This window comes from Eptesicus fuscus, chromosome 16 (genome assembly GCF_027574615.1).
Source record: "Eptesicus fuscus isolate TK198812 chromosome 16, DD_ASM_mEF_20220401, whole genome shotgun sequence".
NCBI lineage: Eukaryota > Metazoa > Chordata > Mammalia > Chiroptera > Vespertilionidae > Eptesicus > Eptesicus fuscus.
The window spans coordinates 43,261,394-43,281,373 of record NC_072488.1 but is presented as its reverse complement, the minus strand read 5'-3'; the positions used below and the strand labels follow the sequence as shown (position 1 = coordinate 43,281,373).

The 19,980-nt window shown below is 42.7% G+C and overlaps 1 protein-coding gene across 15 annotated transcripts in view; it reads right to left on the bottom strand.

Moving 5' to 3' along the window:
• Positions 1-19,980, bottom strand: part of DYSF (dysferlin) — a 207,542-nt gene that overhangs the window by 18,024 nt on the left and 169,538 nt on the right. For all 15 annotated transcript variants that reach the window (XM_054728122.1, XM_008147464.3, XM_008147462.3 and 12 more), the window contains 5 exons: positions 12,743-12,841; positions 5,077-5,205; positions 4,608-4,763; positions 3,008-3,099; positions 251-421 (listed from right to left, as the gene is read on the bottom strand). In XM_054728122.1, coding sequence (XP_054584097.1) covers positions 251-421; positions 3,008-3,099; positions 4,608-4,763; positions 5,077-5,205; positions 12,743-12,841 — 647 coding nt within the window. The remainder of the gene's footprint in view (positions 1-250; positions 422-3,007; positions 3,100-4,607; positions 4,764-5,076; positions 5,206-12,742; positions 12,842-19,980) is intronic.

The window sequence follows — 19,980 nt, the reverse complement described above, 5'->3', positions numbered from 1 at the left end:
CTTAAGGAGAACGGGATCATAACAACATGATGAAGAGCAAGGTTCTTAGAGTCAGACAAACAGATTCCAATCCTAGTTCCACCACTTATAAGCTATAACGTCTCTGGGCCTCAGTTTCCTTATCAGTGGAGTCGGCACAAGACCCAGTTGGACTGAGTGAGAGAACACCGGTGAGCTGGCACACAGTACATGCTCAGTATTCGGGGGGTGGGATTGTTGTTAGAGAAGCAGCCTGCCCCTGTGCACCTACACACAGTAGGTCTGTGGGAGCCCACAACGAGCCCCAAACTTGGACAGCAGCCTGTTCTCCAGGTCGATGACGGTCTCCCCGATCTTTTCGTCCTTGGAGAGGAGGTCATAGTCATAGAGAGTGATCTTCAGGTCCTTCTCCAGAGGCAGGGTGCAGGTCAGCTCGAACATCCTGCAGGGGTGGGCACAGATGTCAGACAACACCAGTTCCTTCATGTCAAGAGAGTAGCAAGGCTCGAGGAGGATCCTGAAGGCCATCCCCGCCTCTTCTTCCCCTCCCGGAGTGGCCCTGCGGTTCCTCCCTCCTTGGGTCTCCAGTAGCTCCTAACACACACAACCCACCGCACTCTACTGGTACTGGGCTGTGTGTGTGTGTGTGTGTGTGTGTGTGTGTGTGTGTGTGTGTGTGTATTTTCCCAAATAACCTGGGCTGGGCACACAGCACCCATCTGATAGACCACAGAATGAATGAGTCAATTGAAACAGAACATTAAAACTGAAGTTCCCCGCAGGACACCAGAAGACCAGAGAAGTGAAACGCCAGAGCAAGGTGCCAGAGCTCTGGAGTTCACCCAGGGGATGATGGCCTGGGACCCACTTTCAGGACTCTTGGGGCTTCACACCTGCTTCCGGAGTAGGATGGAGAGAGGATTGTGAAGAAATTTTTGGAGAGAGCTCCTGCTATGCTCTGAGACCCCCACCCCACATGGGGGTCAAATGTGGAGGTGTTGGCCCTTCTCCCCAGTGAGTTCCCTGCGGAGGGAGACAGCCTGGCACTGACACACATTCACACACTCGAGGAAGAGAAGGAGCCTGTGGCAGCGAGGAGAGAGGGGCTCCACTTGGGAGGAGCCACTTTGTTCCCATCTTGGCTGGACCACCACAAGGCCAGACTGGAGCCAGTTTGAATCCTGCCCCTCGGGAGTTGGGGCTCCAACAGTGAGATTATGGAGAGGCCCATATGAGAACCAGGAAATGGAGGCCACCAGCTGAAGGGACACAGTATCTGCCACATCCCAGGAGCTGCAGTGGGGGGACTCGGGCTCTCTGAAAAGCACCCACCAGAAAATAAATCAGCTTTAAACATCTGACACCCAGAGGGCACCAGGAAGCCAGGACAGTGAGATGGGCCCTCTGCTCTGATAATTTCCCGAGTCCTGGCCCTGCAGGAATCAGAAACCTCAGTGCTAGCCAGAGGGGGAGGAAGAGACGCCAGGCAGAGAGGCAAGCCACACACATCCACATGCTGTACACAGCTGTACCCAAGGTAGACCAGCTGGGAGAGGGGCGCCACTCCCCTCCAGCCAACCAGGGTATTCCTAATTACACATGAATGGGCACTCTAGTTACCAACTTGAGACCGTGGGCTTATGACAAAATGCACTGTCTAAACATGAGCAGCAAGTTGCCTGAGCCTGCCTGTCACAGTTTCCACTCAGGGAATGAGGAAGGCAACCCACAGAATAAATGTTTACAGGACACCAGCAGACAAAAACAAATGTGCTTTGATTATATCTCTTGAGTCGTGCTTGTTCGACACATGGGTTTTAGAGAGCGAGACTTTCTGCTGTGACCTGAGGGAGGCTTGAAACCCCAGGCAGACCAGCCTGGCCGTGCAGTGGGGAAGGTGGGGAAATGAAGTGGGTGGGGTGTGTTTCTACACTCACTCCCCCACCTGGGCCTGGTCCCAACCTCTACCCCCCTCCCCCCCCCGCTCCACATGGTAAACAGGCCTGATCTTCCCATCTGCCACCCATGAGCCTGTGCCCCCATGCTGGCCACTGGAGCTCACCAAGTAGAGCTCCCCGCCCCCATCTTCTCTGCAGCCCTTCCTCCAATCCCAGCTGGTGATGGCTCATCACTGCCAAAGACTGTTTCACCTTCAAAAATGGCACTTCCCCAGGCTTATTGGGTCCCTGCTGTTGGGCTGAGTGACCACAGCTAACTTGGTAGCTACCAGTTTGTAAATCCAATGTGTCACTTAACAATATCGGAACACCCCGCCATCTCCTACAAAAGCTAGAGAAATAGCTGCCGACCGCCCTCTGTGACTCTCCTTTCTTTAGCCTAAATAAGCTCACATCCAAAGAGCAAGCACATCAGGATGTCTGGGAGCTGCTCCCATGCAATGGGACTGATCTTTCCTTTCCTTAGGTTTCAAGAAGCACCTTACTCTCTTGAGTTCACACCCTTCCTCTATCTAACCACTACAAAGGTGCAGCCAAGAGGGTAATCACTAAACGCAATGAGGGATCCTGGATTAGGGGGAAAACTGTCAAAATCCTAATAAAGTCTACAGTTTAGTAAGTAGTAATGCACCAATATCAATTAACTAGTTTTGACAAATATACCATGGTTTTGGTAAGATGTCAACAGTGGGGGAAATTGAGTGAAGGGTAAACAGAAATTGTACTATCTTTGTAACTTTTCTATAAATCTAAAATTATTCCAATAGAAAAGTTAATCTTAAAAAAAAGAGAGACTAACTAGCAAATGCATGCTTTGGATTCCTATTTAGATTTCTGATCTTTAAGGTAATTGTTTATGGGTTTAACTAGGAGTTTCTGCCAGGACTCAAGCCTTTAGTGCACAATGAGGAACTAGCTGAGGTTACCCCCCTTAGACTGCCAAGACTTAGGGAATACAGCTCTGCTCCAGGAATCAGGGACTTCCCAAAGGCAGCCACGTCTCCCCCAAGGGGCTGTGGGTTATCCAGACTGGCACCTCCACCCCAAGACCCAGGCTGCCCCCAACTTACTTCCCAAACACAGGCTCCAGAGTACAGGGGATGTAGTTATCCTGGTCACTCACCGATTTCTTCCCTATGGAAATCTTGACGTAAGGATCACACTGAAAGAGGAGACAGAAAGATTTTAGTGAAATCACTTTCCTGGCATATCTTTGAGGCCTCTTCAGCCCTCTGCCTCCCGATGGGACTAGGTAGCCAGCCATCAAGGAGCTGTCATCCTGACATCCTGCCAGGCCAGGGACCTGCACGCCATACCACTTGGCCCTGAGGTGGGCTTCTAGCCACAGTCCAGCAGTGGACATGGGGTACCTGAGTCCTCCATACCCCCAACCCACTTCCCCACTGGCAGAAGGTGGGTATGGGCCAGGCTGATATCCTCAGAAGCATATAAGTTTGTATGACGTAGGTGATTGGGTCCTCTCTGTGACCTCTGCTTCAGCAGATGGAAAAGGAGAGAGATGGCCAGACTTTGTCAGCCAAACCCAGCCCCAGTGGCCTTCCCTGAATGCTTCCTATGAGCAACAGAATTCCCTCCACTAGCTGCCAGGAGCAGGGGCCGGTGAGTGCCCACAGTCATTCTTGGCATCAAGAAGTCCTGAAGCGCATGAGCTGATCATTGGTCACTACCACATCTTGGAGGCCCCTGGTAGTGCCTGTTCTGGGGATGGCTCCAGCAGCCATGACTTCTCACCTTGAAAACCTGGGCTCCAAGGGTAGGACACTAGGCCTTTACCCACAACTTCAAGGACACATGCTAGGCCTACATCTAAGGGGTCAGGAGAGGACCCTAGCCTCATACCTCTGAACTCCAATCGCCCCCCCGCCTGCCTCTCCTCTTCCCTCTTTCTCTTTCCAACTTAACTCTGCCTCTCCCCCACCACCTCCCCATAACTCCAGACTCCTGCCCTCCTTCAAGTTCCCCTCTTTCACTCAGGGCCAGGACTAGAGAGAGGTGATGAGGTACTTGCCTCGGGCATAAAATTGAAAGGAGGGCCAAAAAAAGTCATCAAGATAAGCAATATTTTAATGAAATATTTTAAAAAATTAAAATCAATGCCAACAGTCCATGATCAGCAAAATATCAAAAGTTTAAATAAATACAGGATCAGTCTTACTGATTTTTCTTTTAGCCCCAGGGTCCATCATGGCACAGCAGAACTGCTGATCCTGCGCCACTTATCTCTCTCCCCCACCATCGAAAGTCCTACCAAGACAAGTCCCAGCCTACACCTTCAAGGTTGCCTCTCCTTATGCCTTATCCTTGTGCAAATGTACTCTAAGAGTCTTCTGGAGAACTTCTGCAGAGGTTTCTGATGCCTCCTAAAATATTATTTTCTCCTCCCTCCCAGCCTATCCAAACTTCACCAGTCCTTAAGAATCCTATTCTTTCAGGAAGCCTTCCTCATTATTCCAATGTCTTGTACTGACTTGGGCCTTTTCTGAACTCCTAGGGCACTTGGCCCTTGATAGAACTCCAGTCAGCCACATCTCAGTTTTGTATATTTGTCTGGTTTCCCTGGGTTGCTATGAACTTCCTAGGGCAGAGGTGTATCCAGATTCTGTAGCCCTTTGTACCTCTGAGTGCAGGCGAAAGCTCTAGAAATGTTACCTTCCCATTGGGATCCTTGGGCTGCAGGCCAAACGCCTGGATAATATAGATGCGGACCAGGCACTCCTGGGGTCCCTGGGCAGCCAGCTGGTGGAACTGTCTTGGGGGTATGGGGACGGATGGGTCTTCTGGGAGGGGATAAATTTTGAAAAGGCCCTAAAAAGAAGGAGGAGTCAGCTTTTATTTTTATCATCATTGTCACCAACACAATCCCCATTATGATCATGACTTTCATCTCTGCCAGAGTCATCACCACTGAGATCAACCAAGCCCAATGCCATCCGATCACCACCATCAGATTCCGCATCAGCAGCATCACCATCACTGTCACCACCTCCATCACCCACATGGTCACCAACATTAGCACCACAGTCACATGGATATTACTACGGTACTGTCCCCTTCACTGACTGCTGCCCCTCCAGTCTTAACGTCTCCCTGGGCTACAAACATGTCCTCAAGGCCTTACCTTAAATTCCCCAATGACAGAAGGGTCCTCCATTTCCTCCTGAGTCTTGCCCCGGTAGAGCTTGAAGGTGTTACAAAAGTCAGACAGGCCCTCAAAGGCCTCCACATTCTCCAGTTGTGTGTCATAGACCTGCCACATTCGGGACAAGAGAATGGGACAGGAAAAGAGAGAAAGAAGAGGGATAGCAAAGGCAGAGGAAACATGACAGTGTTCGAGTGAAGGAAAGGAGAGAAGAGAGAAGAAAATGAGAGGGAAAGGCCACAAGCAAATTAAAGGAACACAGGCCAAGAGGAGAGGAGGTGGGAGAGGTGGCGATAAGAGATCGGGTCAAGGATGAAGAGAGGCAGGAGAGGGAAAGAAGTACAAAGGCAGAGATAACAAAGATGCAAATAGTAAGGCGGGGGGTGGGGGCGAGTGGGGAGGGGGGCAGAGAAGGGAGTAAGAGGAAGACATTCATTTAGTGCCACTGGGGAACAGGGTTTTCTGGTTAATGCAGTATTCTAGGTATCTGAGAGTCATCTCATACACAGGTGGTACATTTTTTCAAGAGAATAAGATTATAGTCAAACAAATGCATGAAAAGCTAACTGACGTTTTGTCTGAAGAACAAGACAGAACTGTGGAAAATTCACAGGTCAGCATGTCAAGCCATAGTGCTCATTGTCCTGACGTCCAAATGGCAACGGGCTCAAATACCGGGCCAAGTGGGCCTTTCGAGCACCACTTTAAATTTGTGAACTCAGTTTATTTACCTCATTCCTCCCAAACAGCCAATGACTTTTATTTGTTAGGACAGTATTTTGGAATTGCTTAGATTTAAACAAAGCAGTGGTTTTCTCTTTTAGAAAATAAAATATACCTAATAAATAGTGATATTCAACAACCTAGCAGACATGCTAAGTTGGTTATATCTGAAAGTGACAAGATACTTCAGGTAAGTTCCTTTCTCATAATGTTAAATATTATTTCTCATGTAGGACTAGCTCAAGTTCTAGCTCTTCCAAGAAAGCATTAATTATGCAAGTGACATAGGTTCATTATTACAAAATATAAAATACAAGTAAATATAAAGAAAATATTATTATTGCCTTATATTCTGATTCCCAAAATATAACAACTCGTTGTTTGGCTAACATTTGATATGCATCATTTTGAATTTTTTTCTTGCTCCATTTACACAGTTGATTCATTTCAATCAAAGGTCCAGTCTTTTGATTCTTCAATCCTACCATTTTCTCTATTCTAGTTCCTTATTTCTGATTTTATTATTTTCTTCTTTCTATTGTTTGAAGTGTTTTTTTTTTTAATCTAACTTTATCACTTCAAGCTTTGTTTACTTTGCTCCCTCTATTCTGATAAGAAAAATACTTACTGCTCTGAAATTGTCTCTGCTTCCTACTGCCTTGGCACTGCCCCATTTGTTTTTGCTGTATAATGTTTTCATTTTCTTGGCATTCCGTAATCATAGTTTTACTTTATTATTTGATCCAAGAGCCAGATGCTTCATTAGTTTTCATTCTTTCTTTTTAGTTTACATAAGTTTTTAAGGTTACAAACTTCCTCTGAACTGCTTTAGCTATAACCAGTAAATGCTAATGCGGAGCATTTTATCATTTCCCAGATATTCTGAAATTTTGGATTATATTTTCTTTTTCACCATTGCTAAAAAAAAAGGGGGGAGGGCCTTAAAAATTTTTTTCTAGACAGAAGTGCCTTTGGGGGCTTTTGATCTTGTTTGTAAGTTCAATTTTATGGTATGATCAAAAACCATTATCAGTGGCATTGGCACTTTTTGGAATTTATTAAGGTTTTCTTCGTGGCCTATTACATGGTCAATTTTTATAACTGTGCAGTCTCTATTTTCAGGCTGCAGGGTTTAATCAAGTTAATAATTATGCTGGTTTTCTATATCCTCTCACATTTTTGTCCCCTTGACCTGACATGAACTGAGAGAATAGAATTAAATCTCCCCCTACCTACCAGGGTGTTTCCATTTCTTCTTGTATCTTCACAACAGAAATTGTGTAAATATTGATATATTATTTAGCACATAGATAATCTCAAAACTATCATCTCTTAGAATTGACCCATTTAACATTATTAGGCGCCATTCTTTGCCTCACTTACTTTGGTGACTTGAATGCACTTTCATCTAATGTGAAGATTGAAGATTGTGACTTCTGCTTTCTTTTGGTTTGCATTTGCCAGGCACACATTTTCCCCATTTTTTTATTTTCAGCCTTTATGGATGTTTTTATTTTAGAGTTAGGTTTTGTTCTGAGATCTGATTTCAATTATTATTAGTAAGTGATTGATATGGCATATGATAAGTTTATTCTGATTTTACACTTATATTTATATAGTTATATATTTATAGTTTTCTAGATTCAGCGATTATTTTTTAATCCTCACCCAAGAATATTTTTCCATTGATTTTTAGAGAGAGTGGAAGAGAGAAGGAAAGACAGAGAGAAATATTGATGTGAGAGAAGCACATCGATTGGTTGCCTCCTGAATGCACCCCAACCAGGGCCGGGGCCAGGGAGGAGTCTACAACCGAGGTATATGCCCTTGACCAAAATTGAACCCTTCAGTCCTCAGGCCGATGCTCTATCCACTGAGCCAAACCAGGTAGGACAGATTCATTGATTTTTGTTTAATCTTTGCCTGCATGGTCTGGTGTGTGTGTGTGTGTGTGTGTGTGTGTGTGTGTGTGTGTGTGTGATTCTTCTGATATCTAGGATGACTTGGATTTATATTCTCATTTATATAATAAAAGCCTAAGCAACCGTTATGGCAGAACAACCAGAACGACCTGTCACTATGATGCGCACTGACCACTAGGGAGCAGGCGCTCAATGCAGGAGCTGCCCCCTGGTGGTTACTGCGCTCCCACAGGGAGAACACCACTCAGCCAGAAGCTGGGCTCATGGCTGGAGAGTGCAGCGGTGGTGGCGGGAGCGCTAAGGAAGGAGCAGCGAGCAGGCAGGCAGTAAGCAGCAAGGGGTTCCAGACTGCAAGAGGGATATCCAACTGCCTGCTTAGGCCCAATGGGAGCAGGCCTAAGCCAGCAGGCAGACATCCCCCAAGGGGTCCCGAACTGTGAGAGGACACAGGCCGGGCTGCAGGAACTGCCCCCACCCCCCCAGTGCACATATTTTGTGCACCAGACCTCTACTATTATTATAAATTTATATATAGTAATAATGCTCTTATTCATCTTTGTCTTTAGGGACAATATTTATAAATTACCTACTACAGCAATGATAAATTAATTAAGTTGCATCTCCTGTCCTCTCCATGACCCAATATTAGACAATATTATCTTCCTTAATATTTACTCCTGTACTGTTTTGTTTATAATTTGCCAATTTTAAATAATACCTGTCAACACTATTTGTTCTATAATATGGCAATCATTGTCTTACTTTGTATCACATCACCTTTTTTCTTCTCCATCTAATTTTTGTCAGTTTTATCATTTCTACATTTTCAGTATATATATTAATATTCCATTCTATTACCCTAACCCTTCCATTTATTTTGATTTTAGGTCTAAGGTAAAATGTGATCACAACTAGTCTTTTTGTTGTGGTTTTCCCAGTTATCTCCTAGTTGATTAAAGTTCATTCCCCAGAAGTTCTTCAGGATGAGCTCATGGGAATCATATTACCTGTTCCTGAATATGCATGCCTGGGTGTTCATAGCCTTTGTGCTTGAAAGGCAACGTGGCTGAATACAAATCCTCAGTCATCCTTTCTTTCCTCGATGATCAATGGATGGTGCTTTATTATCCTTGGGTATTAAATATTGTTGTGGAGAAATTAAAGCCACCTTGATTTACTTCTTATTTTAAATGACAATATTTTTGAAAGGAAATGTGCATGACTACACCAAAACATTCTTTATCTCTGAAGTCCAATAACATATACTAGGATTTGTTTCAGGATTGATCAATCTGGGTCAATTTTTCCTTACACAAAGTGGACTTTCTAATATGTATATTCAAGTATTTTTTTATCTCAGTGAAGTGTTATTAAACTGCTAAGTGTTTATTTGTTTTATTTCATTTTTTATTAGTCTTCCTCTGAAGCTCCAATTATGCAAATGTTGGATCTCTTTCTCTGACGTCTACTAGTATATGTCCTTTTTTCTTTCTTTTTTATAACTCTTTATTTGCATTTCCTTGTGCTTACTTTCTCCATTTCTGTCCTCTATGCCCCTTACCGTGTTTTCCAAGGTGGACATTACGCCTTGGGCTCCTTCCAATTTCGTGTTTCCTTCTCTTCCTTTCCTGAATCCTATCAGCTCATATTTCATCTCTTCTCATCTCGATCCCTTGAGTTCTTTCATTCCTGCTTTGTATTCTGACTTCCCATTTCTAAAGAGTTTATAGCAAAATATGTCATCTTGTCTGCTCCTTGGCAAACTTTTTCTGGTGGGTACATATCTTCTTCTTTTGGTTAAGTTATGATTTAAATTTTCTCTTCCTTTTTTCATAGCATTTTAAAATTCATGCTGTGTTATTTCTTTTATTATTACTTGTCACAAAATGTGTTGGATTTTCCTATATGAATTCTTTCTTTTGTTCCACCACAGATGCAGACAGCTTTCTGCAAACACGACCCATCTGTGTGATTCTTGTGTGGCTCTACCTTCTCAGCTTCTGTGAACCAAATAGGCTCTAAGAGGCTTGTAACCAGCCTGAGCCTGTCTTCCAAGTTCCCATATCCATTGTGGTGAACAAGGGATACAACTTTTATATTTTATGGTTAAACCTCAATTTCAGGAACTATATTTTTTAACTATTTGTTATGAAATTTCCAAGCACACACAACAGTAAAGAGAAGAGATAATAAGCCCCCATGTACTTATAATCTGCCTTAAATAGTTATCAGCATTCTTTTATTAGGGAGTCAGGGTTTCCTGAGACCTGCTACCACTATGACCTTTCATCATTTCCATGCATCTTCTCTTAATTTACTGCCGAGTGGCTTCTACCCAATCTCAGTTGCCTTTGGACAACCCTTACATGTATTTTGGAGTCTGCAAATTTTATTTGTTTCCAACTTTTACTGAAAATGGAGTTTGTGGGTTTGAATGATTTCCAGAAGGAAAGGGGGAAAATGCTGACGTATGCAGCCATGTTCATACTGGAAGTTCCAATAAAATACTTTTTAAATTTCCAAGTGGTTGGTCTTTTTGTTTAGACTTTAGTTATTAATTTCTCATCTTATTACATTTTAATCTGTCTTGTATGATTTCTGCTTTTGGTAACATATTACTAAACTAATATATGATCAAATTTTGTGAGTGTTCTCTGAGCATTAGGAAAAAATGTATTCTCTATTTTTAAATTATTTTTATTCTCTATTATAAAGCTACTTTTAATGTAGCTTAAAAACATTTATTTTGCTATTCATATATTTTACTTCCTTATTTATTTCCTGCTTCATCTGTCTAGGAGAGAGGTACATTAAAATCCCCACTGCAACTTTAATTTAGCTTATATATTCCTATCATTTTTGCTTTAAGTATTTCTAAGATTTCTTGTTCTATGCAAACATATTTGGGGATTTCTTTCATTCAGATGTACATGTTTTATTTATATAAAATACTCCATTTTGTTTCCTTTGCTTTTCACTTTAAATTCTATCCCTTTCTCTTTTGTTAGCACTGATCTTATTTTGTTTGCCAAAATATCTACTTTTCACCATTCTAAGTTTTACTGCTTTAGACATGTCTTTGAAAGATAGTACATGTCTTTGACTTCTGGTATATTCTAAGAATCCTTATCACTTAATAGTTATGTTTAATTTCTTTTTATTTATTAGGAAAATGAATATATTTTATTCTTTTTCTATTGTGTTTTCCTATGATTACTGGGATTTTTTTTTTTATGCTTTCTTGCTGTATCTTTTGTTCTCTATCTTTTGCTATTGAGACTATGAGTGGTTGTTTTCCCCCCATGCTAACGATTACCAAAATATATTTTTCTCTTTACTCACTGTGTACTCCATTCTCTCCATATTGCTGCAGGCTATTTTTCAGTCTCATGTTGGTGGTGGAGGTTTTCTTCTATTTACTTATCCTTAAAGGACCAGTGTTCTCTCACATCTGTCTTTCCCCCTCCCTCCCCCGCCCAGTAACATGTTGAGTGCATAGTTTCAGAGAGCCCATTTTCTCTTGGATACTGTCAGAGATCTCAGAGAGGTCAAGCTGGAGGCCTGGTGCCAATTCAGCATCCGGCATCTGAGGGAGCAGCAAGGGGCGGGGTGGGGGGGGGGGCAACATAATGGGCCACCCTGGCAGGAGTTCTCTTGGTTTTTCTCATTTCTTGACAAGGCTACAGTAAAAACACGCCAGACCTAATGTGTCGAACCTTTTTCCTGGTACACAAATAGTTCTGTCTCTTTGCCCAACCTCACATATCCAACTACCAAGTCCATGAAGAGCTTGCTGCCTGAAGCCTCATCTCTGTGCATCCAGGTCTCCAGACACAATACGCCCATAAGCCTCCAACATATCAGACAATTCTTGATGCCTTATGAAATCGCCCTCCAGAGTACACACCAAAGGCTTTCAACCAGCAGTTACCTGGACGCCCCAGACACCCACCCTGCCAACTAGCCTCAAATCCCAGTCATCAAGACCCTTTAGGGTGCTCCGTGGGCCTCTCCCATGTGTCTGACAACCTTTGCAGTCCTTCTATAAATATGGCAACCAGATATATCAAGTGGAAATATAGGACACCCAGCTAAATTTGTATTTCAAATTAATAAAGAATAATTCTAGATAAGAATGTCTCCTGAAACATTTGAAGCATGCCTATGTTTGCCTGAAATTCAAGTGTAACTGGTTATTCTGAACTGTATCTGGCAACCCTCTCCAGGACACTACACAACTCCTTTGGGACATGAGTTTGAATCACCTCTGGTTATCTTTTTCAAAAGTAGCCTATTTTTTTAAAGTGTAATTGTATTTGTGGAATTTCCTCAAAATACCAGAATTTCTCTGACTCATTCGTGACTTTTTGTTTGTTCGATTGTTTGTTTGTTTGGGTGGGTGGGTGGGCTTCTTTTCTTCTTTCCACAGAAAGAGAGTTTAAAATATTTTTATATTTACTGGGTAATTTCTGTCCCAATTGTAGGTGTAGGGTAATCACAGCAACAGTCATAAGCTGAATTTCCTTTGACACACAATTTTATCATAGAAAAGTTCAAATATCTTCAATAGCTACAGAATAGTATAACAAATCCCTAAGTACCCATCTCTAAGCTTTAACAATTTTCAACATTTTGCAATTTCAATAATACTTGGAAAATCTATCAGAGGGCCACCCATACCATCCATCTTCCCCCTTACTATTATTTTTTTAAGCATCTTAAAACAAATCTCAGGCATCGTTTCACCCATAAATACTTCAGTACTTTCTAGCATTCTTCCAAAATTACTTTCTGGGTTATCCCAGCCCACGTTGACTTCTTGCTCTGAATCTGTAGGTGACCTTTCTTACCTCAATTAGTTCATCCGGATTCTTCAGCCTTCAGGTACCAAATGAGGAGACAAACATAAATATACATACGTTCTCTTTTGGTTGTGTCTCCCGTGCCCATCGCATGTGCCCAGGGCTAACAGACAGAAGAGAACGTTAGAGAGGCCTCACCTTTAGAGTGTCAAAGTCCTTCTCCAAGTAGGAGCCACACTTCTCCCTCTCCCCGATCGAGGCATAGAATTTGCTCCACCAATCGATGAACTCCTCCTCCTGAGCAGGTAGAAAGACACCCATCATTTCAGACACAGAACTTGCCAAGCAAGGTCCTTCTGGACTGAACAGCTAGCAAGGCCTACAGGTTGGCCTGGACTTCAAAGCATCCCTGTTGGGGTGAGTTTAGGGGAGCAGAGAGCTGGAACTTCCTGACTCTCCAGGGGCCAAGACTGCACAGACTGAAAAAAAAAGGTTTGAATACCTGCTTGGTGCATTAAGAGGCAGAAGCTCTAGCCTGGGCCCTGTCCCCCATTCATTGTGTGGATCTGTTAAGCTCTCGGGTCTCCCTTTTCCTTTCTGGGAAGTGGGCATAAATCACCTGAGGCTAAAATGTGACGGTTACATAGGGTAACTCTTTGGGGGAAATGTCAATAATGTTTTATTTATAAATATAATGCAGTAGACCCAGGATAACTCAGACCCCCAAAGAGCTATCTTGCACCCGCCTCCACCCCAGCAAAAAAAGAGAAAGCATCAAATATCAGAACTCAGCCTCTGCAAGGTCAAATCAAGGTCGAATCCTTGAAAATCAACAAATACTAAGTGCCCATTATTCAAAAAACATTATGCTACATGAGAGAAATTTGGTGAGAAGAAAGGAAGGTTGTGACAACCCACTCTCTGCCCTGTCCTTCCTCCAGGTACTCACACTTGTAGGGAAAGGTAGACAAGCCTGTTATGTAGGGTACACACAGGTCTCCTGCACATGCTGTGCCTACACGACCATTTAGCTCTTGTGTCTAGAACACACCTCCAGCTGCGTCCTGTCTATATGTGTGTGTGTTGTCACCCAATGAGTCAGCAAGCTTCCTGAAGGTGGGATGGTCACTCTTCCCCAGGCCTCCCCACAAAATCTCCAGGGGCCGGGCACATGGTCTGTGCCTGTGAGTACCATTAAAGCTCACCAGTTCAGTGGGAATGGCCAAGGACAAGGTGTAAGGATAGCCCATCTGGGACTCACTTTCCTCCTCCGTATGAGGGGGTGAGTCAGGAGACCGCCCAGGACCCCCCTCTGATTCTATAAAACGAACTGAATGTCTACCATCGAGTGTCTGGAAGTGTTATTGGCTCCCTTTAAACCAATGCTCATTCCTTTGAGTTCTGGCATATTAAAGGTGAGCACAAGCTGAAGAAAGGCTGCAGGAACCTGAACGGGCACAATGGGGAAAGGGTGGAATGAGGTTCTCAGCATCTGACCCATCCTTAAAGTATAGCCCTAACCCCCTCTGTGTGGCCAGAATGCAGTTCCCAGATACACAGCACAGACAGCGGGTGTCAGAGCGAGGATGGGTCTGCAGAGAGCCACTATTTGAACAACTCACCAGGAGGAGCTTCTGTAGCCAGAAGAGAGGAAAAGAAGGTCAGATGTGTTAAGACATAAGGTAGCAGAGCTTTCTCACTTGTAACCACTCTTGAAAAAGCTGGCATAGGGCAAGACAGACCTTAGCCCTAATGTTTTAAGTTCAATTTAAAGAAAAAATACTATGGATATATAAACATATACAGACATATATGTCAAACTTAAACCATCACCAACACATGAACGCTATATTAATACAGACATGCCCAAGGGATATATATGCTAAAATGTACATATACAACCCCCCCAAATATACACATGTACACATATGAAATGGTCAGAATGGAATTTCATTTAGCTTTTTCATTCTTCCTCAGTATTTATTTTCTTCTCCAGCCCAGATACTTAATTCTTAAAGATTTGGGTGGATGACTCAGGCTCAGAGTCAGGCATAAAGAGGCAACAACCAGTGTGTTTTGTATGAAGAAATGACATTAACACGGCAGTTACAGAAAAGTGATTGCACTTTCCTCAGTCTTGGAAAATCAAGTAAATTTTTAAAAAGAATATGGAGACGGAGAATATGAATGATACCATGAACAGTATCAATTAAATAGACAAACATTATGTAATCTAAACACAGAAAATATACCTTCTTGTCCAGCATCGTTGGCGCTCTTAGAAAAATTAAAAGCCACAAAGCAAATTTCAATAAAGTCCAAACATGAACCATTATCAGTCACACTCTCTAACCATAATGCAATAAAACTGAAAACTAATGAGAAATTTAAAAATTAAAAATCCCAAACTATATAAATTTAAAGGCATACTCTTAAAACCCTTCTAAGTCAGAGAGAAAACCACAACTAAAATCAGAAACATAGAAAATACCAACAGTGAGAGGACTATGTTCCCAAATTTGTGAATGGTAGCCAAGTGTGAACGCAAAGGAAAATTTAGTCTTAAACGTTTTCGCTTTTATACAGAAGGAATGAAAATAAATCACCTGATAACTCAAGAGATTAGAAAGAGAAAAGTAGGAAGACCAAAAATTGAAAGTGACAAGTGGAAATTAATATAGTAGGAAGAAAAAGGATATTACAATTAATAATTAAACCCCAGAGAAAACTTTTAAAAGATCAATCAAATAAGCATTTATCAAGTCTAGTCTTTAAAAATGGGTATACCATTAGAAATCAGGAAGATAAAATAAAAAGAAATTTGAGGAGAACAGAAACATTAAGAGGTTTACCATATCCAAATCAATGAAAAAAACCTTGGAAAATCTAGATGAAGTGGATGATTTTCTAGAAAAATATAAATTGCCAAAATTGATTCAAAAGTAATAGAAAACGAAGAAATCAGTAACCCTGAAGGTGAAAGAGATCTCAAAGAACTACTTAAAAAACAAAAACAAACACACACACACCAAGCCAAGATGGTTTCTTTGGGGGGAAATCCTATCAGTCTTAATAAATCATTCTTTGTTCCATAGCATAGAAACAATATGAAGTTTCCCCATTCATTTTGGGGGGTGGGGGGTGGGAGAGAGAGAGAGAGAGAGAGAGAGAGAGAGAGAGAGAGAGAGAGAGAGATCCTATTCCTGAATGAAGATGTAAAGATCTTAAATAAAATACTAACAAAGAGATTACTGCAGTAACTCTGACATGGTCAAGCTGAACTATTCCAGAATGTAGGAGTGCCTCAATATCACTGAGTAAGGAGAGAAAACACACCTGATCATCTATAACAGAAATTTGGCAACTGTGGCCCCCTGGCCTGCCATCTGGTTTTATAATTCAAATATTACCTATGGCTGCTTTTCAGCTACAAGGCAGAGTTGAGTAGCTGTGACAGACACTTTATGTCCCCAAGCTTAAAATATTTACTATCTGTCCATTTAAGAAAAAGTTTGTCAACCCCTAATTCATAACATGCAAAAAAAGAAGCAGGGGTGATAAAATGTTTCAGTTATTCCTAAATGAAACTCTCAGTGAATTAAGCATTAAAGGAAGTTTTCTTAGCATAAGAATATCTTAAAGGAATAGCCAGCATTGTGCTTAATAGTATCAGGCAATCACTCGGGCCTCATAATCAATCTAGTAGCTGTATTTGATATAGGCAGTCACTCCTCTGTCCTTGAACTATCCATCCCCCCACCCCTTGCCTTGGAGAGCACAGTGATCCTCCCATCTCACTGGCCATGCCTTCGAAGTCTTTGCTAATTCCTCCTTGTCACTCACCCTCTGATCATCTGAGTGTCTCGGTGCTCCTCCCTGATCAGACCTCTAGTCCTCCCCATCCACTTTCACTCCCTTGGGGTTCTCCTCGGGTCTTACATCTTCAAATCACACCCACATTGATGAACCCCGTGTTGAGCTCTCTCCAGCCTGGATGACGCCTTAGAACTCCAGCTGCCTATTTCACATGTATATCCTACAGTAGGTATCCCACTGGACATCCATTAAATTTCTCAAATGCACCATGTCCAGAATCCAATTTCTGATCATCCCCCACCCACCTGCTCCTTCCACAGTCTTCCTCTTGTAAATAGATGCCAACTTCTTACTTCCAGATGCTCAAGCCAAAAACAAAGCAGTCACCTTGGACTCCTGTTCCTCGTGCTCCACATTCAATCCATCACAAATCCTCCTGGCGTCATCTTCAGTACATATTCAGAATCAGACCACTTGTCCCCTAGTTCCCCGTCACCTGGATTACTGCATCCGTCTTCTAACTGGCCTCCTTGCTTTTACCTTAGCTGCTAGATCTATCTCAACACAATAGCCACACACATTGGAATATGTCATCTCTCTGTACAAATCCCTCCAATGATTTGCCAACTCCCTCGGAATAAAGTTAAAGCCGTTACAAGTCTGTCATGGTGAGGCTTTCACTCCTCCCTGATCTCATGTCCTCCCACTTTCTTCCTTTCTCACGCTGCTCCAGCCACAGTGGCCTTCCTTGTCCTTCAAAATTACAGCACCTGCATGCTCTTCCCATGGCAGGAAGTCTATTCCCATGATAGATCCATAAGTGCCCTCTTCACCTCCTCCAAGTCTTGACTTAATTATAATCTATTTTACCCTCCTACTCACCATATTTTAAATCACGACTCCCTCCCAGCAAGTGTTATTCCCCTTTCCTTGCTTTTTCTCCTCACCAACCAACATCATCTGACATCGAATATATTTTACTTAGGTTTTTGTTTATTGTGTCTCCTTCCCCATAGGGCAGAGATTTTTATCTTTTTAACACTATGTCCCCAGGACTTAGAACATTGTCTGGCACATATTTGAAGTTCAGTAAATAGTTGGTGGATATATGAATGCCTAATTAGCAGGAGGATGGGTGATCCTTAGCTTTTAGATTTCCAAAAGCAGATGACATGCCATTAAAATAATAGGTTTAAAAGGATGTTTGGTCCAGCCAGTTTTCCCACCAGAAAGAGGCAAGATGAAAATGTAGACTGCGGGGGGGGAGAAGAGGGGGAGAAGCAAGAACTAGAGATTTGCAATGGTTTCTGATAAGGCACCCCCATACCCTGCCCCTCTAGGTTAGCCCAAAACTATATATGGAAAATATTCCTCCATAAATTTGGGGATCTAGTAAACAGCAGCCACCAAGAAGTTGCCAGAGGAATTAGGGCATGGAGCATTTAGCAGAAGATGGCTGCCTTTGTCATTTCCTGTGGATCCCAGAGTTCATGAAAGAGCTGCCAAATTGTACCATGCTCTCCAGAAGGGCTTGAAAGTGAGGCAAGAGAGAGAACAAGGGAACCTGAAAAGGTCTTATGGCCAATATGACAAGACTGTGTGGTCTATGTGCTCAGAAATCAGTGGAAATCAGATAGATCCAGAGAGGACACATGCTGGTGACCAGGAATCCCTCCCTGTGGAAGTCATGACATGATGGAAGCCCAATACAGAATTTAGCTGCCCCCCGAGGAGAGGACAAGGAGTAAAAGCCCAAAACTGACTAAGATTAAATCTTCACTGTTGAAGAATACCAGGACTTTTCTGCCATTGGGAAAAATGTGAACTCAACAGAGAGATTAAATTGAATTATAAAAAAATAAGGTTTTAGCCAAAACCGGTTTGGCTCAGTGGATAGAGCGTCGGCCTGCGGACTGAAGGGTCCCAGGTTCGATTCCGGTCAAGGGCATGTACCTTAGTTGCGGGCACATCCCCAGTAGTGGGTGTGCAAGAGGCAGCTGATCGATGTTTCTCTCTCATCGATGCTTCTAACTCTCTATCCCTCTCTCTTCCTCTCTGTAAAAGATCAATAAAATATATTTTAAAAAATAAAATAAATTAAATAAAATAAATAAGGTTTTAGCACACTCACAGGTGTGACTTGAAAATATCATTCTGCCCTAGCTGGTTTGGCTCATTTGATAGAGCACTGACCTGCGGATTGAAGGGTCCTGGGTTCGATTCCAATCAAGGGCACATGCTGGGGTTGGGGACTCAATCTCCAGTAGGGGACATGCAGGAGGCAGCCAATCAATGATTTTCTCTCATCATTGATGTTTCCATCTCTCTCTCCCTCTCCCTTCCTCTCTGAAATCAATAAAAATATATTTTTAAAAATACCATTCCTGCCCTGGCCAATTTTGCTAGGTGGTTAGAGCATCAGCCCAAGCACTGGGAGGGTTGAAGGTTCAATTCCAGGTCAAGGGCACATACCTCAGTTCAGGTTTATTCCCCAATTTGGTCGGGGCTCATGCAGGAGGCAACCAATCAATGTGCCTCTCTCACATCTCTCTCTCTCTTCTCTCTCTCTCTCTCTCTCTCTCTCTCTCTCTCTCTCTCTCTCTTCCCCCTCCCTCCCTTCCACTATATCTAAAAGCAACAGAAAAATATCCTTGGGTGAGGATTTTAAAAATGTAAAAAAAAAAAAAAGAAAGAAAGAAAAGAAACAATATTTCTGCTATTTCACTAATCTGCCTTCCAATGAAATTATCTCAAGCCTGCTTCTTCCTGCCCTTTCTCAGGAAGTCCAAGAATAAGTTAGCTTAGCCATAACAATGAGCCCCATGGAAAGAGGACAGCCCTTCCAGGTCTTAACCCAGGTGTGCCAAAGCCAACCAACCCTCTGATGTTACTGTAATCCCATAACCCAAAACTCCAAAAGGGTCACATGTTTTCTCATTCCAAGTGTGTTCATGACCTCATTTTGCAATAACTAGGCATCCACTCTTGGACCATGGCAAGGGGAAGAAACAAATGCAAAAGGCTTGATTGTTGAAGTGTCATCTCGGGCTTTGGCAAGAAGTCTGATCATTAAAACTTTATTTTCCCATGTTCAAGGTTCAAGGCTCCTCATCGTTCAGCCGGCCAAGCAAAAAAGTCTGATCAAGGCACGGACTGGCAGCCTCTCCAATTTCAACTAATAACCAACATTCAGTTCCTGAGCAACCAGAGCCATGTAACAAAGACATGCTTCTCCAACCCTGATCCAGTCTAATGGGCACTCTAATCCCTCCGAAGACCCAAATCAGCACAGCACATTCCGAAGGTTTAATTTCCCGTTTTCATTCAGTGGACCTAACACATTTTATGAATATGGGCAGCAAAAGTGACAACAATAATCTAAGCCTGCCTTTCTGAGAAGGGAGGAAAGTGTAGGAGAGGGGTCATAGCACTTGTGATGACCACTTGAATCAAAGAGAAAAGTTCTTGGTCAAATGTATTTATCACCAAAGTTATAATGTTAAACCTTGGGTCACTACGTTGAACTGTACACCCACCTCTAAAAAAGGAGTCCATTTTTTATTTTATTTTAAGCAGGCCTTCGTTGCCTATGTCAACCCAGAGATAGACATCTAGACTGT